Genomic DNA, 25,012 nt, shown 5'->3' on the forward strand with positions numbered 1-25,012 from the left:
ATGCCACGGCCCTTTAATACAGTTCCTGTGGGTCACAACCCAAAGGTTGAGAACCGCTGCCTTAGAAACTCATTTTAGCATAATGCTCTAAAGTTTTGTAGCATAAGGTGACATAGGCTTGATAATGAATTGAGTAATATTTAGAAAATGGTCCTTCTATAAACCGATTTTTTTCTACTACCTATTCTTCTAGGGTTTTATATTATCCAAAATATTCAAGAAAATAATTCAATAATAAATTTTGCCTATTTAGCCTCTTTAAATTGCTGAGCATACAGAAATATATAATATTAAGTTGTACACATATTTACCTTAAAGTAAACAACTCATAAAGCAAATCTATTCTCTGTATATATAGTAGTATGTCCTGTACTTTAAGTCCTAATTTAAAATAAGTCATATATCAGTTAAAGAACACAGAATGAAATCTTACCACTAATTTTAACATGAAATTTCTTTGAACAAGTATACAATTTCTAAAGGCACCAAAGGTAATCTGAATCAAGCAGTGACCTGAAAAATAAAATTATTCAGGGACAGATTTTTATTGTAAATATTTACTCAAAAACTACTATAGACAACAGAATTTTAATAGTCATTTAAAACATATAACATTCAGTGAAACAAAGCTAAGGAATTCAAAGCACATTTGAAAAAGTAAAAATGTAGCATTTTTAAATAAAAGTTCATTAGTACTTCAAAGCAAACTACTGCTCTTTATATTATTAATTTCTATATCTATTAGTTTCTAGATAATAAAAAAAAACTGAAAAATCAATTTAGCAGCCATCTTATGGATAAATTAGGCTAAATTCCCAAAACAAATTTTTTACATCACTGCTTTAGGTCCCATTTGAAGTTTCTATTTACAATTAAAGAAAAGTCACTTAAACATGGCTGAATACATTTCAGGACATGTTTTCAGTTTACCGCTTTACAATATCTACATTATACCATACTTTGGTTTGGCTTCCAGACCATTTTTTATGGGTCTATTTCTAAAGATCATTAAAACAATATTAAAAACGTAATAGCTACAGGAGTTTCTACAATGAGTTTCTACTTTATATAATTAGTACATCAAGGAATTTCTACACAGCTTACACACTGACAAAAAAGCACAAATATAAATTTATATTTTAATAATTTCACTTTCACTGAAAGTTTAATTAAGGTAAGCTTACAGCCTGGCAGGCTAACACTTGTATGGAGGTACACAGATTCAAATATTCTGTTTACATGCTTTTGACAGACTGGAATGTTATATTAAATCCAAAATTAAGTTTATATTGATCCAAATTCTCATTAGACCAATTCAGCACTCAAAGCATGCTCCATTTACCAGTATCATATGCAAAATAAAGCCTTTATTAACAATGCCAGTCAGCCATTATTTTAAATCAATTATTCCCCAAAGGTACAAAGTTTCCAAATATCTTCCTTTAAGTTAATTAAAAAGGACATATAGGTAAATAAGGATTTTTAACTTAGGACTGATGGAAGTTTTAGTTTTATTACCATAACTAATATTCTTGTAATCAATTCATATTAGCAATTAAGTCACATTCCTGAAAAACTGTTAAATGAGACCTTTCTGTTAATAAACTTAACCTTCATTAAAATCCTTTTCATATTTTTAAAAACTTCTTGGAAATCCATGCTAATAGTGCTATTATTATTGGTGACTTGACTTGTTTGATAATCGATTTTGGACATACAGGCAAAGATGAATGACCTTCCTCACATTTTTCTATTTCTGAACTCTGCAACACCACCATTGAGCTCACCTGAAAGCACTGTTCCAAAAGCTCTTACTGTTGGTGTACTAAAACTTAGAATGACTAATTTCAACTTCTTTCTTTTTCCTCTGCCAGGTCTACTGTTGTCTCTGTTGGGCTAGGGTTATTTTCTCCAGGAATCTGATCTGTTTGCTCAGACACTATTTCATCAGTCTTGGCAGAAGGATCACCACTACCTTTCTGAAGGATCTCTGTGGCTTCATACTCAAGTACCTCTGATGGAGTCAGAGGTTCCAAATGAACACTCCCTTGCTCGCTAACATCAGAACCAACAGATTCAGGTTCATCTCTTTTTCGTAAAAATTGGTCAATGCTAACATCATCTGATGTTAACTGCAAATCCTTAACATTCTTTGAACAAAGCTTAGCTTCGCTGGAGTTACAATCTTCAGTCTGATCACATAAAGTTATGTTTTCTGAACTTTGGTGGCACATCTTCAACTCCATTTCCTGACAAGCATGCTGTTTTTGTTCTTCTTTTTCCACTTTATCTGCACCAATATTAGAGTCATCACTTAAGATTTTCTTGGAACCAGTTTCCTGGTCTGCAAGACAGATAACATTTTCCTTATCTGAAACTGTCACTGTGTTTTCTTCACTTTTTGTTGCCGATGAGCCTTCAAATGAATTTGCATCGCATTCATTTTTTTCTTCTGTAGAAGCAGCTTTATCTTGTTTACTGAAAAAATAAAGGCTTTTATTATCTATTCCATCATAGAACAATGTTTTTGAACACTATCAAGTAAAGATACACTCTAAGGAAATTAAAAAGTCAAGGTACATTTTCCCATCAGAAATGGCAACAAATCCAAGTCCCTAGATCTTGCCATGATGTTAGAATTTAGAAAGAAGCCAATTTCTTGGACAATGAGAAACTCTGGAGTCATATATTAAAAGGAGACCTGAGAAGTCCATCAACTGGTTTTAGTCCTGATTGTCATTATTTGCATCTCTTCATACCCTTTGCTTGTTTTTAACTAAAATTTAAGTGTTCCTGTTAATTTGTAAGAGTACCAAAAATATGGGAATATATTTAAGAAAACTATTTTTCTTTTGTGATTTTAAACTATCTTATGATTGAAATCTTTCCCTATGCACAATGAGATAAGCATTCACAAACATTTCCCTAGCTTGATTTAAAATATATATATAAAAACATACATCAAAGTAAACGTGTAAACATACAACATACATATGTTTGTATACATATTTGTTTATATGTGTCTCTATGTGTTTGACCCTGCTGTGTTAATACAAACTATTCAGTGAATCATAAAATATTAGAAACAGATTTCTAAGCAGATCTCTAGTTCCTTTTCCTGATCTCAGGATGCTTATTCTACCAAAAATACATTTAATGATTATATATACCTTATTTTTCACATTTAATCCACCTAAAAAAACTGGGACTTTTTTCTAATAAATTGCACAAATATCCAAGGAACACTTTCATATGATCATTTATTATTAACTATGTTATTATTTACATAAGGCTATTTTTCTGCTATTTATTTTATTCTACTGATCTGTCTTTAGTCTATTCCTGGGCAAATAACACACAGTTTTAACAATTATTGATTTAATAATGTACTTCATTATCACCCATATTCTATAACTCTTCCTCATAAATTTCATAGTTGGAAAATGTAAAAGATATTTGTCAAGGATGCTCATTAAAACAATGATGAAACAATGAATACAGAAATAATCTAATATTCAATAATAGAGGAATGATTAAATACATATGGTATTAATAAATGGAAAAATATGACTCTTATTTTAAGGTTGTCAGTTTCTTAAAAAATCCCATTGGGACATTTCAACTAAATGTTTATTAAATCCATGAATTAATTTGTAAAATGGTCTGTCATGCAAATTAATGTACTATTTTCTATCACAATAAATTTTCACTTTTCTTCATTTAAATACTATAAATTCTATATTTTTATTACTAATGTGAATGAATGCATTTTTCCATTATATTTTGTAATCATATGTTATTGGTATTTTATAAAGATCCTTATTTTTATACCCAAGCTACTTCAATGAACACTTTCATTGATTTTAATCATTCTTAGGTCATTTTTTGGACCTTACTGATCATCACATCATATGCAAAAATTTTTCATTTTTTTCCTCATTTCAAATTTATATAATTTTTATTTTTGTTCAGATCATATTAGACTAACTACAATTTACAAAAATCTTAAATAATATAGAAGTAGTTATTACTATAGTCTGTATTTTCTAACTTTTTAGCTAAACTGTCATACACTTTCCCCCCAGAATTCCAGGGAAAATGCCAGGTGAAGAAAGAGCTAGATACTTTACTAGTGAAGTCTAAAAAACATCTTCATAAAGATTTATTCCATAATTTGCTTTTTAGGGGCAACAGGTTAATTAATCTCAAAACAGCAAGCAACGGACCTTAAAATAATGGCATAATGATGGAAATAAGAGAAATCAGTTAATTTAAAAGGTAAAATAAAATCATCTTTATCTAGAATAAAGTTCTAATTAGAATGTTAGGGTTCTCTTTTGCTAATAAAAGATTGTGAAATGTCCTATGTTTCCTAGTGTTCTACCTAAGCATTAAAATTTTAAAAACCAATCTTCAGGTTTTGAAACTTTTACACTGAGATCCTACCACAGAAGTAGTTTTACACCTTTTTGAAAATAGTTTTCAAAAAATATTTTAAGATTACCTATTTGCAGTAATTGCCCCATACTATAACATGTAGCATCATGTAACCATTTTCATTTACTAGGGGCAAACAAAATTTATTAACAGTTTCATTTAGTAAGCCTTTTTTTAAATTTAACAACTTATAAAATATACTCTGTATTTGAAAAGATTTAAAAGCCAAGGATCTAGAGCATGTATTTTGTTTTAAAATTTCATTTTCATTACTGAAAGCAACACTATACACAAAAATTTTAAAAGCCCCTTGCCAATTATGAAATGACATAGCTAAGATGTTTTAAAATATACTTGAAATACAAAATATACTTGTATTTACCTTTCAGAATTTGATGTTTCTGTTTCTTCTTCAGCCATATTAGGCCCTGCAATTTCCTGAAATGATTAATAATACTTTTCTTTTATATTCATAGGTAAGCTTAATGAAAACTATGCTTATTACACTAAACTTTCTAAATAAAAGGACCCTAACTATAAAACTTATTATAATTAAGAAACAGAAAAATAATTTTTAAAATATAAAGTACTAAAATAATTCTCATAATTAAAAGCAGGATTAAATTTTTTTAAAAAAACCTACAAGAATGTCAGTTATACCAAAAGGTTGAATCGAGGTCAAGAAGCAGTTACCCAATTCTATCAATACCTATTTTTCTTAACCTCTATTTCAAATGTCGGTCATAATTACAATTACTTGAATAGAAAACTATTAAAATACAACTTGACTCTCAATAACAAATGTATCTATAGTATTTTATATTAAGTACAGACATGTAGATGAAACATTTCTGAATTTATGATTTCATATATAAAGTCATGGCAAGTCTTCCACTGTCAAACCAAGAATATGATGCAATTGACATATTAAAGAAATATTCTGCTTATTTCAAATGTTTTATGAGGAAAAAAATATAGCAAAACTTCAATAAGCCAGAGATCATCCTAACAGTTTAAAACAATCACCAGTTAATTGAGTACATATGATGCATGAGGCAATATATTAAGAATTTATTCACTATCTCATTTAATCCTCATATTGAATATTATAAAAACAGTTTTAAAATAAGAAATAAGATCAAGTGGGTTAAGCTGAGAACCCAAGGTAACACCACAATAAGTGGTAAAGATGAAATCTAGGCTAGCTTTCAACCACTACAGTAGATTGACACAAATGTGTGAAACTGATAAAGGCATATTAATCACACACATTTACTGATTACTCTCTCAAAACCCTGCTAAAATTAGGCTAAAGAAAGAAAATATTTTTATTCATAAAGACCAAGAAAACAAAATACTAACTGCTGAAGAAATTTCAACAAATTTTCAGAAGATGGAAAGTAGTTGGAAGAGTAGTAACTGACTCAGCATTTGGAGGAAGATAAAACAAAATGTTTGCAGTGGGGGAATGTGGCTAAGACAGTCAGCTTGCCCAGAGAACATAAGACATTTGGTATTTGGAGGAAGCTGGTACAATATCTTATACATAAAGCATAAAAATGATGCATAGAGACTGCTGGGAAATCTAAATGCTTCTTCCTGCAACCCATGCAATAGGAACCTATCCCTTTCCCTACCAAAGAGACTAAAGGTTAACTTTCTGGACTGAAGATAATTTAGACTTGTGAACATCAGGAACAGCAAAGGGCAAGCATGAGGTACTGAAAGAAAACAGAAAGATTTAGTAGACATACTGAACACAGCCTGAATGCCAGGAGCCAGAGGACTCACTCTCCATCCTACAATTCCCTGCTAGAATCTGGATTTCTCTATGGAGAAAATTATCAGCTCCAGAGTAGATTTGGCATAATGACTTTGAAAGCATCCTCCTTACCAAAGTAACCAGTCAGTTAAGCACCTGATTATCTTACACTGAGGTCTGAATCAGGGTCAAGAAGCAGTTACCCAATTACATCAATACCTGTTTTCTTTCACCTCTATTTCAAATGTGGGTCATAATTATAATTACTAGAATAGAAAACTTGTAAAATACAACTTGAATCTGAATATCAAATCTATCTACAGTATTTTATATAAACATATAGTGCACAAATCTAGAAGGCAATTTTTGCATTGTAATTTACATCAGTGGTCCTCAAAGTATGATACATGAACATGTAGGGTATCCAAGCCACTTTGAGGAGGCAAGTGAGGTCATAACTCTTGGTACAAAAGCAGTGGTGAGTAAAAATGCTGGCAATTTAACACAAATCAAGGCAGTGGCACCAAATTCAGATTGTACTGGTAGTCACCACATTCTTCATTACCACATACAAGTGGTACAATTAATTTTATTAATTCTCAATCTTTTGAGTTCATGTCTTTTCAATGTTCTGTGTGACAAAATGAAAGTATGCACAAAGCACTGTTGTTGCATGCTCAAAACATGTGGGTCTGTGATTGAGTTGCAAGTTGTTTTTCATAGAACACCATTTTTATTTTAAAGAATAAATATGGGCATTTAGACTTGATTATTTAGTAGGCATTTTCTTTAAAATTAACAAACTGAGCCTGTCACACCAAGGAAAACAAAGTATGTGTTACTAGTAATAAAATCAAGAAAAACTATGGGAAAATTCAGATCAACCATTGATTAGATTAATGCTAATATTAAAGAGCACTGATCTCTTGATATCACATCATGCAATACACAAATATTTGGAAGACTTATGTCACGCAGTGAACCCATGTTTTCCAAAAAACTACTGCATAATATTACATTGTTATCATATATGGATATACAAGAACTATACAAAGTATAAAGTAAAGTAGACAAATAGACTTTGATGTAAAAAAGTGCAAAAAGTTCAATGGCAGTCAAATTCTATGTTTCAACAAACAAATATGAAAACAAAATACCAGATAAGGTTAGATATTTTTCAGATATTTCAATCAAAATAACATATCACAACAGATTGAATTTACAACATATGAATCCAGTTTTCTTCTACTAAGTTCAAGATTAAAGAACTTAAATGTAAAATACAAAAATGTAAAAAGAGCAAAAATGCAAAATGATGCCATTCTTCCTACTAAATGTCTTCCATTTTGGATAAGTTATTCTTTGAAAACATGTTATTTATATTAACATACAGTATGTTTACGACTTGTTTTTAACAATAAGTATTTTTAAAAATTTCACAATTTTAATTTCTAATATGATAAACATTGATAATTTCTGAGGGTATTAAGAGGTATACCTGTATAGTTTTCTCTGGAGTTCTGCAGTACACAACCTGTATGGCTAGAAGGTAGTGCTATTCCCATCCAAACACACAGGGTATTCAATGAATTTTTACCCTCACTCTACAATTATGTATGAGCAACCAAGGATCACCACACAACTAAAGATACCCTTTAATATGGGAAAGACCAAAATAAACAAAAAGGAATAAGGAAAGGGGCTCACAGACCTCAGAGACAATGTAAGAAAAACAGACATATAATTAATATCCCCAAAGAGGTATGTTATTTTATCCATTAAAAAAACAGCAAAAAACCCTATAAAAACAGAACAATTATTAAAAAAATAAAAATTAAAGAGCCCTTCAAATTTATAAATATGGCAACTAAGCTAAGTAATTAAGTTTTGAAATCTTTTCAAAAAAACTGAACCAAAAAGGCAGAAAGATGGAAGGCATTAAAGAAAATGCCAGATAATTAAACGAATTGATGACTCAGAAGGTCCAATACCAGATCAATAGGAGTTTCCCAGAGAGAGAGAGAGAAAGAAAACAGCTCAAATAAAAGTGAAAATTTAACACAGAAATAGTATAAGACAACTTCTCCCCAACAGAAATCTCCAAACTATAAAGGCTTTGTCAAATGTCTACCACAGTGACTAAAAAAAGGATGATGGGTGAACATCTGGAATTTTGAAACATCAGGAACAGATATAATCATTAAAGTTTCCATAAGAACAAAGTAACAAAATACCAAGAAACTGGAGCTAGAATTGTATCAGATTTAACAAAAATACTAGACATAAGAAGATAGTGTAACAATCTTCACAAGAATTGTTTTCTATGTATGTCAGCCAAATTATCATTCAAGTAAATATATTTTTAGATATGCAAGGTCTGAAAAAAGATACACTCCTGTGGAAGCTGGATGAAGGTACAATTCATCAAACTTGTAAGTAAACTAAGAAAACAGGAACTCATGGTTCAGCAAACAGGATATCCAACATTAGAGAGTAGCAAAGGAAAATTTTACGGACTACATACCAGCTTAGAGAGCAACTAGCTTAAATTGAGGTAGCGGGTTGGAGGGGGGATCTGTCAGAAATTCCAAACATTACATGGGTAAATTCCAACATTTAAAAACAGCATTGTGTGCTAAACTAAACCAACTAGTAAGTAAAAAAGATAATATTTTTAACTCCAGAAAAATAAAGTATAGGAAAGGAAAAGAAATCTTATTTCCTGCCTCAGCATAAGTTACAGTCTCAAAAATTGTGATATAACTTTGCTGAGATTAGTCCTGGGCCAAGCCACATTTTCTCCTCAGAACATTAAAGTAGTCAAAATTACTGAAAAACTGATAAGTGGGTATAATGAAACTCACAATGCTGGCTTAAGTTGAAACATTTTAATTCTACCAAAACCATAACTTGTCATTTTACTTACCTGGCCTTAATAGAAGGAAACAGACCAATAATATATTTCAAAATCTATATTTCTTTTTTTATCTTATTTTTCAAATCTGAACAAGTAACAAAATCTTAAAAAATTTTAAATTAGCTTCAGTTTACTAAAACTTCTTTGTTGAATGCTACTGTGGCTGGAATTATTTAAAATTCCTGAATATCACTTCCAAATCTGTGTAAGACTGCACTAAGCAAAATGTTAGTAAATTTTAGAAAAACCAAACAAAATCTTGATTTTTATGTTACAAATTATTGATACTGTATGTTGCTTTAAACTACAGTACAATTTCTGGAAGCTGACCACACAAGGGACTGAAACAAACTGGCCAATATATGCAGGTAGTCAACATAAAGGAACTGTAAGGCACATGTGAGGCATGTTCGATCTATGAAGGTGGTCAACTGTAGTTTTACTATACTTCATATGAAATTTCTATAGAATTTAAAGCAAGTGACAATTCAGGGGCTGCTTTCTGTAAATCAGATGTATTGACAGAAAACAACTTTTCTCTGCTTTATAAATTCAAAATTGAAGACACTTCAAAGGTCATTTATGATCTGAATTTCTATTTAATAAGCACTTTCCTCATTTCTTTTCTTTTTTGCATATGTTAGCATTTAATAAACCTCCCACCATCTGACTTCAAGCCATCAGGACACAAACCCCCCAACATGCGTAATCTCCTCAGCTCTTCTGCAGAAGAATTTGGCCTTTTTCCTGACTGGCTCTTTGGGAGCTTTCCCTTCCCCAGAACTTTGCAGTGGCCTGATCACACCACATCAATGACACAATCAGCTCCAATGTTGTTTTTTCGCAGCATTTACCCACATCTGCTCACTGAACAATGTCCATACTTTATCAAGGTTGACTGTTGGGCAAAAGCTCTGGTTTCTCTTTAAGTGGTAATACCTCATTCCAACGTTCCCAAAGTAACCTGCGTGACATGTGCTGAAGTTGATCCTGTGGTGATGAATGTCACGAGCATCACCCCAACCTCCAGGGTGCTTCCAGTGCTTGTCGACAAGGTCATGGCTGTGGCTCATGTGGCCCAGAAGCTTCCGTGTCTTCCTCAGACTGAGGGGCATGTCAGCTGAGATGAAAGAGCAGCTTTCCTCATATTTACCAACACCCTTCACCTAGGGATTTATGTGCTTCCAATTTCTTGAGTTTTCTTTGTTCTTTTATTTTCAAAGTTGAGAAGAAAATGCATATCTCTTACTAAAGTTTCACATTATTGCACAAATCTGGCATGATTATTTTAGAGGGAAAATATTGGCCTGTACATCTTGTATACACCTAGCATATCTGCTCCATTATTTCCTAGCTAAGAAAATCTTTAATGTAAGTATGCTAATACACACACGCACACATTGACAGGGAGAACTACATAAATAGTGAATACAGGAAACTGTAAAAATGAAGGTGAATATAAAGTTAATTGTTTAAGTTTTAAATTGATCTAGAGATAAAATGTCTAAAGCAAAACTGAAACACTGTATTCTGTCCTTATAATGTTTATAAAAATAAACTATATGACAATAAGAGAAAAAAAGAACACACAAATTATTAGTATCAGAAATGAAAAAGAAGATTATCACTGCAGATCCCACAGACAGTAAAAAGATAGTAAGGGAACACTTCAAGCAACTCCATATATATGTAAGTGTATAGAGTTTAACATTCTTTGAGAAAAATGTACCAATCCTTGAAAATCACAAGCTACCAAAAGTTACTCAAGAAAGGTAACAACAACAAAAAAACACCTTGTATCTGTAAAGCAATGTCTTTGTAATTAACAACTTTTTAAACTAATGAAAATTTTCTATAGTAAAAAAGAAAGCTGCTTGAAAGAAGGTTAGAGGGCTGCCACTTCTGCCTAGACGTCACTTATGCAATATCCAACACAAAAATCCTAGTCAAAAGATAAATGACAAAAGTGCTTCACTGTATGATACTCGAAAAAGAGGCAAATAATATTAAGCAATACTAAAATAAATTGATATCAAGAAAGCACTTGAGAAAATGGTTTCTAAGCTCATATTAGACTTTCCATTAAATGATATTTATACAATAATTCTGAGATTTGTAGAGTACCTGTTTAAAATAGCTGAAACCATATTCAAAAGATTTGTTTTAAAATTAGTTAAAAACTTTGATAATTTAAGTGTCCCAAAATTAAATCACCTGGAAAGATTAATTTTCCAATGTTCCAGATAAATGAACTTTTACACATCTCACAACTTTTAATTCATAAATTTACCTCCATTACTCAATAAACAAGTGAAACAAGTGAAATTTATGATGTCTTTCTCAAAAAAAATCTTTGATTTTCACTTAAAGTTAGGTATTTTTATATCTAATGGAAATTTTAAAGTCTCAACTATTTTCTTCCTTATAACATTCCAATTATTATTGATGCATGCATACTAAAATTGTAATTTTTAACATACCAACAATACTTTCAAATGTATAAACCTTTACAGTATAAAATAAAAGTTACTTTACCTTAGAGATAGGTTCTTGTTCCTTAGTAGAAGCTTCATTTTTTAATCTTGAAAACAAAATAAGTATTAAATATTTTATTTTATCCTTATGATGGTAAACTATAAAAAATTTATTTTTTGGTATGACCAAATATAAATTTAATGTACATTTTATATTAATACTATCACAGCAAATGACTTCTTTAAAAGTACAATAAATTTTAAAAAATATTTAAGGTAAAAATAAAATGAATGAGAATAAACAGTAGATTCAATAAATTTGCTAAATAAATGGAAACATGTATTTCCTTCTCTAAAATAAAAGCACTTAAAAAATGTTATCTTTGCTTCTTTGCTAAGTATAATTTAAAATAAAAGATATATGTATTAGTAAAACGGTTTCAAAAAATAATTACTCTTCAAAAAATAAAAGCATTATATATGTAATATGCCTTTAATATTTGCTATTATAAGATTTAGAAAGTGAAAAAGATAAAAGTTTTATCACTTGTAGAATCCATTATGATAATGTCACTTCAAGATCTATTATAATTAACTTATTCTGGAGGCACTAAAATCATAGAAATAATTAGAATTTTGAGAATATATTCTGTTAAAAATCTTCATATACAACTATAAATTCTTTAAAGTTAATTTTAAAAATATATTAATTATAATTTATTATAACATTAACAAAGGAATATACCATTTAGGAAATGTTGCAAAATAATTTAATATAAATTATCTAAAGTGTCTCAGTGCTTATCTAAAGTGTCTTTGTTCTAGAAACTGCTGATGACTAAATACTAATTTTGATGTTATATACTAAACTCAGTTTTAATCTGCAAAAGTACCTACCTGATCTGAAATGCCATTAATTAAAAGTTTAAAACTTTAAAACTTTATGAAGGCTTAACAGCTATGCTTAAAGGATAATATATTTAACATAAGCAACCAGTACATTGATTTAAATTTCACTGACAAAAATAAAGCTATTTAATACGATAGAAATGTCAACCTTGATAGCTAGTCAATGAAATATGGACCGGGCAAATACCTTCCTTCTTTTTTCATTCTCTAAGGGTACATTTTAAAATTAGGGCTATAAATGCTCAAGCTTTAGTAGATATTAATAATAAACTGTAAATTACCTAGCTATATTTTATTTATTATATAAAACTGCAAACAAATTAAGTCATTTCCTTTTCTTGGTAGAACCATTATGCTGATGTTCCATTACAATTATTTACATGTAATTTATCAAACAAAGTAACATGAAAAAAACTTGTACAAAAAAGTTAACAAAATACACAAATGTCATTCATATTTTGAGTTAAGATTTTGTAACTGTCTCAAGTTTTTAATTGTGAATAACATTATTTATAAAGATGAGATTACTTTAAGGATACAGTAAAACTTTATCACTTTAATGAAGCATATGGGAAAATAATAATAGTTTTAAGAATAACATGTATAAACTAATGAGAAAACATGAAAAACTAGTGCAAAGAAGCAAAAAGCAGATAGTGAATTAATGAAGTTTTGAAATAAATTTTTACATTAAACTTTTTACAACTGTAAAATAAATTGGTCAAAGGAGTTTAAAAATATTTATAAAAGATTTTTCCTTTCAGCTTACCGTTGTATTATTAAAGTAAGACCTTATATTCCTAAAAATAAATAATACCATGCTAATCATTTTCACATGTTTGCTGTAATAAATTAATTTTATGCAGCAATTAAAATGAGAGCCATTAAGCATGTTTTAACTATTATTACTGGCATTTCATTTGGGGCTACTGAGCCCTCTTAATATCTCTGCAATGAGGGTTGTTACAGAGGTTTTTATTATTCTTCATTTTACTCACTAAGAAACTGGTAGGTAAAAAACCAGTAAATTACTGAAATAACTAGCATTAAGAGGCCTGTGATCCCAATCTTGTTTTATGCCTTTTACCTTTTTTGTTAGGGGATTGATTATAGTAACAATGAAAACATTAAGCATAACAAATCTAAAAACTTTAATTTTTTACAAAAGTACATTTAAGTCATAAATTCACCACTAAAATATGCACTAATACTTTCTAACTATGAAAGCATACTTTAATAAATTTTAATACAATTAATAATACAGGATTAACACTTTAGAAAACTTTTCTTACCTTTAATTCTTATTAAAGATACCTGTTGAAACAGTCATCATTTGAGATATCCAATTGCTTTGGTAGAAGACAGTGAAATTTGCTAAGCTCAAAGTTCTGAGCTAATCATCTGCTATTTGGTAATTATAATTTTCACTTGTGAATGCTGCAATAATTTCGCACAGAAAATGTAGTGTAATATTTAGAACAAACCCTATTTAAGATTTCAATGCAAAGAGGACTGAAGGACTGACTGGTGATTGATTTCAACATCATTATTGATCAAGACTGGAATTAAGTAATTTTTTTCTTCTATGCAAACCTGCTGAAATAGCTCTTTCTGACATACTTCTAGAGGGCAAACTTTTCCCTCTAAAGCCCAAAGTTAAATAAATGGTCCTATTTACAATTTTTTGCAGGTCATATGACCAATCCAAGGCCACACATAAAATGAATATTCTGATTCACTCAACAGTAGTATGTTCCCCTGAGGTTTTATTCACAATATAAACATGCCATGGGCTAAAAAGAAGACGTGCAAGGGGAAAAATATTCAGATCCATTTGAGCTAGGCCACATTCTTTATTCCCCCTCAAATTTAAAAGTTTAAAATTTCAATGCTGGCTGGGCACAGTGGCTCACGCCTGTAATCCTAGTCCTCTGGAAGTCCAAGGAGAGTGGATCCCTTGAGCGTAGGAATTTAAGACAAATCTGGGCAAGAGCAAGACCCCTTTTCTACTAAAAATAGAAAAACTAGCTAGGTATTGTGCCAGGTGCCTGTAGTCCTAGCTACGTAGGAACTAAAGCAAGAACACTGCTTTAACCCAAAGAGTTTCAGGTTGTTGTGCGCTATGACACCATAACACTCCACCCAGTGCAACAGAGTGAGACTGTCTCAAAATAAGTAAATAAAAAATAAAAACTAAAGTAAAATTGAATAAAAAAATTAAGTAAAATAACATTTCTATGCTGATTTTTAAAATGTAATATTCAATTTAAGAATCTTCGTAAATATAATAAAAAAGCTAAAAATAGGCTGTATAAGAAGGTAGTAATAAAGGCAATCAGTTCTCATGATCTTCCCCTTAGCCACTTAGGAGTAAATTTAAGATAGTAATCATCAAACTAAGAAGAATAGCAAAACATTTATTGTACATGTACCACTTCTGATTATTTGGTTTGAGAAGCATTAATAAATTTCTGTGTGGAAAGAGTACTAGAGCTAAACACTTAACCAGGTCACACATGTATCAGGTACTGTGTTAAGTGTTCTAGTCAAAGTTAAAAAAAAAAAAGCCAGTTTCTCCTCTCAAGGAGTTCATTATTAAACAAAGACATTGAAGCAAATACTTAAAGAACTGTAAAAAGTTTTAGAAAAAACACATCTATATGATGCAATGGCTGTGCAAAGAACTGAGCTACTATAGGTAAGAAAGCAGTGACCTTGGTTTTACCAATAGAGGAGTTCTCAAAGCAAAGGAAGGAGATCCAAGACAGAGCAAATGCAAAAGAGGAAACAGCATGATAACAATACGAGAATTCAGTGGTCCTATACCCTGAAATGCAGGGCACAAAGAAAGTAGTCAAAGATGAAATCTAAGAGATAGCAAAGGCCTCTTCAGTGCAGGTCTAGACTGACAAATTAGAAAAGTGTTCATGCTAAGAATAATAAGGCTAGTAGGAAAGTATGGTCAAAGCTGTGCATCAGGAAAACAAAGGGCAGTATTGGTAGAGGAAAAGCTCCAGGCAAGGAGTTCAATTAAGAGAAAGCTAATGGTCAGGATTTGGAATGTGTTTCTTTTAAAAAAGAGAGAAACAGTTGATTGCTTTTTCAACTAAAGCAGTGTCAATGGAGAAAAGGTTTAAAGACATGATAAACAAGGTAAAACCAACAGAACAGAAGCAACCACTGGATAAAGAGAGGAGAACAAATATGACCCTCCAAATATCTGCTTTGAGTGGCAGAGAGATTAATCAAAACAGGGAATTCAGAGGGGATGAAAAGTATATTTTGTGGCAGAAAATAAATTCCATTTTTGACAAACTGAATTTGTGACACTTGTAGAACATTCATATGGAAATATTTATAATAGACCTTCTCACTCTTGAGTATGTTATCCTTACGAACAATTACAACCATCACTTCTATTCTGATAACTCCGAAATCAACACCCAGAGCATGACCCCTTCATTTTTATTACTACACGTATTTATTATTTTTCAATCAGTTGACAATTCAATTCAGAAATACATGAGTCCTAAGAGATTATATTATTCAACTGCCTCCATTTTATGGCTAAGAAAATCTGAGGTATTTAAACCTTGGACTACCTTATTTCAAAGCTGCATTCCTTTCACAACACCGTACTTCACAGTGGTATGAATAAACAGACATTTTTCAGTGTGGAGGAATAAAAGTAGAGTGATCCTATACTTTAATAAATGATATAAGAGATGTACAGTAGCCTCTCTTGAGTTTTCAGATGACAGCAAGTTTTTTCAGGTGGTCAAACAGAGAAATGACAAGAATGAGGCTGCAGAAGGATCTCAAACTCAGAGAAGTGGGCTGAAAGTATGAGATGAACCATAATGTGATCAAGCACAGGGCATTATAATTTAGGGGGAAATACTGACAGTATTTATAAAAGAAAGTTAGGACTAAAATAAACCTAAAAGTATTCACAGACATTTCCTAAGAATATAAGTTTAGTGAGCTTTACTGCCAAATATCTAAAAGTACGACTAATATACGATACAACAATGACTCTAAAGAAAGCCCCATAAGTGCATTAATGTACACAGTTATGATTTAATAAAAAAATTAAGGGAAAAAAAGAAAGCTATACAGGGCTAAAAAACAAAGTTAACAGGGCAGTGCCTGTGGCTTGATAGGTAGGTTGCCGGCCCCATATAACAAGGGTGGCGGGTTCAAACCTGGGCCAGGCCAAACTGCAACAAAAAAATAGCTGGGCATTGTGGTGGGCACCTGTAGTCCCAGCTACTCAGAAGATTGAGGCAAGGAGTTGGAGGTTGCTGTGAGCTGTGTGACACCACAGCACTCTACCGAGGGCAATAAAGTGAAACTGTCTCTACAAAAAGAAAAGAAAGTTAACAGAAATGATTTGTATGGGAAAGTTAGAATAAAAACCATGCTGAAGATTAGAGTAATTCCATCTAGAGATTAATGTCAATAAGTTAATAAATATTGAAAGAAAAAATTGCAAGGTCAAACAAATATTCTTAGATAGTTACAGGCCACATAGAGCATGAAAAAATCCCCTATTAAAGAATTTGTTTAACTTGCATTTCCTAACTTATTTGACTATGGAAACATTTTTTTCCCAGACCATTTATAAATTATGGACATTAGTTCTACAGTACAGAATTTGGGAAGCACTAATCTAGTTATCTTCTTTTATGGAAATCCATAGAATTACTTTCACAAAAGTATATGCAGAGAATTAAATATGCCTTGGAGGAATGTGAGCATTTAATTTTCTCTACATCGAGTAACTATTTCTGCTACTGGAGATATGTGACATTCTAATTTCGCCTTCTCATAAGAATAAATTACTGAATAACAAAACTCCACAACTGTAGAAAAACTGTTAGCACCCAAATTTTATAAGTAGGGTAACAGGCTCCAAGGACACTACCATTCCCCTGGTTTTCCTCCCATATCACTGGCCACACCCTTTTAGTTTCCTTTGTCTATACTTTCTCTTCCCTCTAAATTCTTACTGTCTGAACCAGAGCTGAGACTGTAGATCTTGCCCTTTCTCTATTTCTACTGTATGTTCATGTGTTTTTGGTGATCCCATGACTTTTCTTTAAATTAAATTTTTATTTTGAGACAATTGTAGAGTCACATGTAGTTGTAAGCAATAACTTAGAGATCCCAGGCATTCTTTGCCAGTTATCCCAATGATAACATTTTACAAGACTACAGTACACTATCATAACCAGAATATTAACAGTGATACAATACATCAATCTTATTAAGATTTCTCCAGTTTTACCTGTCTTCATTCTCATGACACTTTAAAATATTAAATGATACTTACATCCTAGAACACTCCCCTAACCTCACACAGGCAAATATAACATCTCCACTAAAACATCCAAAAGGTATCTCAAACTAAAACACGTCCCAAATCAACGTTCTCATCCTCCCTACCATTATCTACTCCTTCCATAGTCTTCTCCACCGCAGTTAATATCAATGACACCTTTCCAGTTGTTTAGAATATTAAGTACAGAGGCATCCTCAATACTTTCTCATGTTTCACATCCAAATTATCAAAAAAATTAAAAATATACCCCAAATCACCTTTCACTGAGGCTGCCATCAGAGATTCCAGCTGCTGTCTGCAGCCAGGGCTCTATACTACCCTGGTGGCCACAGGTGTCAACAGGGGCTGTAGGTGCCCAAGAATGTGAGCAAACTGAGGCACAGCCGCCACCGTGGGTGCCTCACCAAGCACATGAAGTTCATGTGGGACAGGTCTGTGGCTTTGCCCCACATCAGCAGCGAGCCATGGAGTTACTCACGGTCTCCAAGGGCAAACGGGCCCTCAAGTTCATCAAGAAAAGAGTGGGGACACATGTCAGGGCCAAGAGGAAGCTGGAGGAGCTGAGCAACATCCTGGCCGCCATGAGAAAAGCAGCTGCGGAGAGACTCAACGAACGCCCCTCCCCTCTGTGCACAAAGAAACCTTTATAGATAAAACAAAAAAATACCCAAGTTAAATTCCTTATTTACATACAATGCTAGCATCCTAGCCTAAGTCCCACCATCTTCTTTCTGGATTATCATAGCAGTCTGATAATGGATCACCGTAATTCTGCCCTGCATCTTCTACAGAGATTCTCAAGACAGCAGCTAGAGTGATATAGACACTATTCTATATTTAGGGATTTTGTTTATTTTGGTTTTTATTGAGGTATCCTCTATTCAAAATCCTCTAACCAATTCCCATCTGAGAGTAAAAAGTCAAATTCCTTATAATGGTCTTTAAAGTCCTACACCACAAGGCCCAAATTACCTCACAGGTGCCACCTATTACTATTTTTTTTCTTGCTCACACCATTAAATTGCAATTACTGTCCTTGCACTTCCTAAAATCAAAAATGATCCCACATCAAGCTATTCCTTCTTTCTAGAATGCTCCTTTGATATATAGCCAAGTGGCTTACTCCCTTGCCTTCACTCAAATGTCATCTCTGGGTAAGGCCTTCCCTGATCTGATCACCAAACTTAAAATAGCAGCCTCTCAAATCCTACTACATATTCTTTTTATCCCCTTTCCCTACTTCATTGTTCTCCATAGTATCGATCATCACCTAATAATATATTATATATTTTATGTACTTTGTATTGTCTGCTTTTCATTACTAACGTGTAAGCTCCATGAAAGCAGAGAATGCACTCCATTTTTCTAGCACCTAGAACATTGCCAGATACAAAGTAGATGCTCAGGAAATATTTGCTAAGTGAGGCCCAAAGAGGTAAGATGTTTTGCCAAAATCTGACTGAAATAGGGCAAGAATCCAAGTTTCTACAATTTAACACATTTACTGCCATCTGAGTTGTATTTAACTCATGCTAGTTTTGAGCCTGGGACCTCATGAGCATACATAACACACATCTCTGCCTTGTGGAGCTGTGTGGTATGCAAGCAATTCATGCAGTCATGCTGTAGCCTTTACGTTATGTGACAGTTGGCCCCCTGGGCAAAACCCGGCACTGGTGCCAGGGGAAAAAATATTTTTTCTAGTGTGGTAGTCAATGTGTTAAGAGTTATTTTTCTAAGAATAGTGACAGAATCAAACTGAACCAATCACATCCATTATTTGGTGGTAACCAAAAAGCATACATGCATAAAATAGCAATTTCTGAATAGGTGAATAAACTAGAATAACCTGATGATAGGAGTGATTATAGAGTCAAGCTAAAACTTATTAGCACCAAACTGCAATTCAATAAACAAGCTTTGCGCAGCACCTATGGCTCAAAGGAGTAGGGCGCTGGCCCCATATGCTGGAGGTGGCAGGTTCAAACCTAGCCCCTGCCAAAAACTGCAAAAAAAAAAAAAAGAAAAAAAAGAAAAAAGTAAGCTTTGTACTGATTACTAAGTGTTTTATTTAGCCCAAGTTTTCAAAAATAAAGTTACCAGTGACAAACTGTAAGAGTTCATACTTTTGAAGAAGAACCTAAGTCTAGGAGTCGGGGCTCATGCCTGTAATCCTAGCACTCTGGGAGGTTGAGGCAGGTGGCCTGAGTTCAGAAGTTCAAGACTAGCCTGAGCAAGAGTGAGGAAAATCTAACAGGGCAGGGAGGCACCTGTGGCTCAAGGAGTAGGCCACAGGCCCCATATTTATCAGAGGTGGTGGGTTCAAGCCCAGCCCGGGCTAAAAATTGCAAAAAAAAAAAAAAAACAACTAACTAATAGGGCATTATGGTGAATGTATGTAGTCTCAGCTACTTGGGAGGCTGAGGCAAGAGGATCACTTGAGCCCAGGTGTTTGAGGTTGCTGTGGGCTTTGATGGCACAGCACTCTACCCAGGATGACATGAGTAAGACTCTGTCTCAGAAAAAAAAAAAACTCGATACACATTATAAAAACTGGAAACCTATATAAGAACACAAAGTAGTACAATTATCTCTTGGTAGCCATAGGAGACTGGTTCCACAACCATCCCCACCCACACCTCATCCTCGCTGAGAATTCCAAAATCCTCAGATGCTTAAGTCCCTTAGATAAAATGGTATATTTGCCTATTATCTGCACACATATTCCCATATACTTTAAATCATCTTTAGATGCCTTATAATACCTAAACAATGTAAATGCTATGTAAATAGTTATTATGCTGTATTTTCACTTGTATTTTTTATTGTTGTCTTATTTTTTGTTTTTATCTTCTGAATATTTTTGATCTGTGGTTGGCTAATTCTGGAAGCCAAAATAGGAGGATATGCTATGCCGTGCCAACTGTACTCCTATACTGCTAATATGAAAAATGGAAAGAAGTTGCTGTTTCTGGGCACAATTTTTAAAAATTGTGGGTAGAAAGAGAGCAGATGACAAAACTTCCTCGAGAGAGATAGGGGGAAAAAAAAAGACTAGTAGTATATCACTAAGTCCACTACTAAGAAGCAAGCCATTTTTGGAGATTTTGAAAAATCTTCCATTTATAATATAAATTAGTTTGGAAATGTAAAACTAAAAGATTAACTTTTTTGATTATTAACTGCAAGGAACACATTACATAATAAGTGGTTGTGTAAAATTGGCTTTAAATTTGTTTCAAAGTACAAATTAAAAAGTTCTACTTTTAGAGTAAAAACTCTTAACTGACATTATTTCAGAGCCTGTCTATCCTCATGGATTAAGACCACAAAAAGCATTTTGCTAATATTTAAAATTAGAGAAATTACTATAATATAAATAGTAACTTTTAAATAGTGTTAGAAGAAAAAATCGAATGTGTTCTAAGTAGATACAGCTCTCAGTCTGCAGACTAAGTAACAAGGCCTCCATATGACAAAGCAAGGCTTCCATTTAGGGGATAAAATTTATATAGCTTTTATTCACTAGCAAATAATTCCTGAGGCACTTTACAATTCTTTATTAAAAGAAAGCAAGAAAGTAATAGTATCAGTTCTATATTCAATGTAACCAAATAAACAAATGCCAAATCTAAAATATATTAAGGAAAGAAATACTTGCATTATTGGTTACCACATACATATTTTTTAATACGTTACCTTTACCCAAAGGCAACATTAATAGCTAAATAGATAATACATATAAGATGTACAAATGTGTAACTTTGAAACTTGTTTTTAAGGTCTGCAAAAGGAAGTTCTGCCAATTCTTTACACCTCAGAACTCACAATTATGATAATAATCTTGATAGGACAAAGGACATAACAATGTCTAATGATCTGAGCAACAGCCAAATTAAAAAGCTACAAACAATAGGCAGCTATATGAAATCTGTAGAAAATTCTAAGGAATCTCTTAGAGTTCTTAAAAAAACAAAGCAGAAAGTATGTAAAAATAGACGTCAATAAATTTGGAGAACATAAAAGTAGGCTATTAAAATTAAAATGTTTAAAAATAAAAATCTGAGAATTGGAATAATTGAAAAAAATTAGAGTTAATACTACTTAATATATTTTAAATGTCCGGAAAAATAACTGCAATTTTGGAACATAATTGTAGAGACCTGTTGTTCCAAGGATATGAAAGTAGCCATGTTTCCTAACAACCAGAGTTTTTATATTCCTTGGACTGCATTCATGCTAGAGGATCTAAGGGCAGCAGCCAAATGACTAAACTTCAACTTGGATGTTGAAGCATTGATTTTAGGGGCTTTTCCCGCTCATAAATGACTCAAAGCTTAAGGACATGAGCCAAAGCCCCCAGTGGGAAGTGTGCTCAATTTGGTGGGCCTTGAAGCCGTCTCTGGCCAAATTAACATCATCTTTATGGGAGGCCAACCATGTTGGAGGAGAGTCTCCCCAAGATCTGATTTCTTGAGGTCACAACCTAGAGTAGTCAAATTATTTACATTCCTTGGAAAGAGAGAACAGGCATCAGTTGTGTCCATCGAAGGGGGACACTGTCTAGGTGTACCCTGGACATTTTTTGAAATCTCTGGGCTGCTTCTGCATCTGAAAAATAAGAAAAATAGCACAATGACAGACAACGAATGAGGTAAAAGACAATCATCTGGCCTACAAAGTAAGGAAGCAGACAAAACAGACAAAAAGACAAACAGCCATATCATATAGAATGTATTATTCTGATGGCAAGTACAGCAGACAAAAACACAAATTACTTTAAGCAATGTAAGAAAAGACCGTAGCAACAAAAGTTATTTTTAGAGAGTGCCAACTGGAGAAAAAAGTATATGTTAAATATGTCAACCTGACACAAAGATAAGGTGGAATAAGAATCTAGTCACATCTGAAAGCTGAAAAGAGCTAAATAATGAAAGCTAGTGTCATGAACTTGGCTGCTCAACTGCCTTTGTGTAAGAAAACATCTCAGAACTTTGAACTTAGGAAATTCCAACTTGTCTTGCACCAGGTCACGAGCTCCATAGAGCAGGAACCTATTTCAACAAGCAGCTTAAAAAAAAAAAAAAACTTTAATATTTTCCATTCCTCTTAATGATACATTTAAAATGCAGTAGTGCTAATCCATCAAAGTAAAATGCACTGAATAAAAATTAAACTTACTCAGAAAGATGTTCAGAAGTTGGGATACAAACAGAAACTGAAATTAGAAGAAAAGTTTTATATTTACAACAGCATATCATATAAGATGAGTGAGAATAATGATTCAATAAAGAGCTCATATTGTGGCTGACCAAAAATTCTAGCAAAAATGTCAAAAATCCATAATAACATAGTTATATATACATACCTTTCTCTATTACAACTTGGCAAGTATGAGTTTCATGTTGACTTAAGTGTGTAGCCATATTATCTAAGCCAGAAACATCAGTTAGGAAATCACAATTAAGGCACACTAGAGTAATGCCCCTATAAAACAAAAAAGCAAATAGTATAAAAGAAAATGTTTTTATCTTTTATGAAAATCTATACACAAGTTCAATGATTATTTTTCCATGATTTTCGTGTCAAACTATAACTTTCCATTTCTGTTCTATAAATTTCATACAACTAAATTGATTCTCTAGAAAATAACATAGCCATGTACAAATTATGTTACCATTTATTTATAAAAAGCATTTGTTTTTTGAACTTTAACCTCTCATACCAATTGATAAAAGTTAGGAATCAAACTACCTACAGCCAACCTTAGTTCCATACACAACTTGTGTAACTTAGACAAGTCACATCTTGCTTGTCTCTCTGCTCATCTGCAAAGTGAGGATATAGGGGATTCATTCACTCAATACATATTTACTAAACCTGTCTTTATATATGTACTATAGAGGTATTGTGTACTATGTGGTATATAAGTACTATGTAGGTACTGTGAATATAATGGTGAACAAAAAAAAGTACAGTCTGTATTCTAAGGAGCTTATAATCTAATGTTTTATTTGGTTGAGGATAAAATTAGAAGAGAATATGAAGGATTTAATACTTCATGATATATAGCTACCATCAATTATATTATTATATATCAATGGTTTTCTCATATATTACATTTGAATCTCATTGTAACCATCCAACATTGGTACTGTTATCATTTAACATTAAATTAACCAAAGCAGTTAATAAAATACTAAGTCCTCAAGTTTAAGTTTCTCATCTCCCATGCACTGTAACTAGCCTACCTACTGGAGCCTAAACTACTCTTTCCCTTTAACAGAACTTGACTGAGTGCTGTAGTTCTTAAATGAAATACATATCATTAGAAATTTTCAAAGAGGTTAGGAAACAATTCCAATAGTCTTCAATACTTTCTGATGAGCACAGGAATAGTTTTTATACTCACTGGATCAAATCATTTAACATTTGCTCTTGATGTATTTAAACATAACTGGCATGAAATATAAGACACTGGCCTTAAGATTCTAATTTAAAATGCATTTAGACTTGTGATTTTTCATTGAAAGGTATTTTAAAATATTATGAAGTCTTTAAAAATACTGAAATGTTTCAGAGAACTTAGAAAGCCACTATTTGTTTAAATTCTTATACTTACAAGAGTTAATAAACACTTAGGGGTTTGTTGGGTCAAGCATTTAAAGCATTGTTTAAAAGAAAATCAAATATATTAAACATATAAATAATGTTAAGTTGTTTAAAGTAATTTGAATTGTAAATGGAAATCTTGAAAAAATTTGGTCTGTTCAAGTTAAATGAACTTTATCATACATTAACTAAAGATCTCCTTGAAAGTGATTAAAAGTACTAGATTTCTAAATGGGTATCTGTAAGTTAATCTTAAATGCTTATGAAAAGTTAACATTTTAAATACTTAGCTTAAATAACTAACTACAGTCTTTTCTATAAACCACCTTCACAGACATTAGAAACTGTTTCACTGGCAAGTGGTAGTCTACATGCCTCTATTACTGGACATAGTTAACTGGACAAGGAGTGGAATGCCTAAGTCAAGCCTTCTCTTCAACAGGGATTTCTAACTGGGTTTTTTGTTTTTTTGAGATGGAGCCTCAAGCTATCCCCCTGGGTAGAGTGCCATGGCATCACGCTCACAGCAACCTCCAACTCCTGGGCTCAAGCGAGTC

At 32.3% G+C, this 25,012-nt stretch overlaps 1 protein-coding gene and 1 pseudogene across 5 annotated transcripts in view; both read right to left on the reverse strand.

Annotated features, from left to right (window-relative positions):
* Positions 1–474: 474 nt before the first annotated feature.
* The window catches only part of ZNF280D (zinc finger protein 280D), a 92,465-nt gene continuing 67,927 nt past the window's right edge, over positions 475–25,012 (reverse strand). For 3 of the 5 annotated variants that reach the window (XM_012801978.1, XM_003784375.2, XM_023510058.1), the window contains 5 exons: positions 23,212–23,330; positions 23,025–23,061; positions 11,652–11,697; positions 4,820–4,875; positions 527–2,478 (listed from right to left, as the gene is read on the reverse strand). In XM_012801978.1, the coding sequence (XP_012657432.1) occupies positions 1,848–2,478; positions 4,820–4,875; positions 11,652–11,697; positions 23,025–23,061; positions 23,212–23,330 (889 nt within the window). In that variant the 3' untranslated portion in view covers positions 527–1,847. The other 2 variants (XR_002771949.1, XM_023510059.1) reach the window with 2 other exon arrangements.
* Positions 9,780–10,250, reverse strand: LOC111723409 (annotated as a pseudogene).

The sequence above is a fragment of the Otolemur garnettii genome, unplaced genomic scaffold (genome assembly GCF_000181295.1).
Source record: "Otolemur garnettii isolate 467f Iridium unplaced genomic scaffold, OtoGar3 scaffold00011, whole genome shotgun sequence".
In the NCBI taxonomy this organism is placed as follows: Eukaryota; Metazoa; Chordata; class Mammalia; order Primates; family Galagidae; genus Otolemur; species Otolemur garnettii.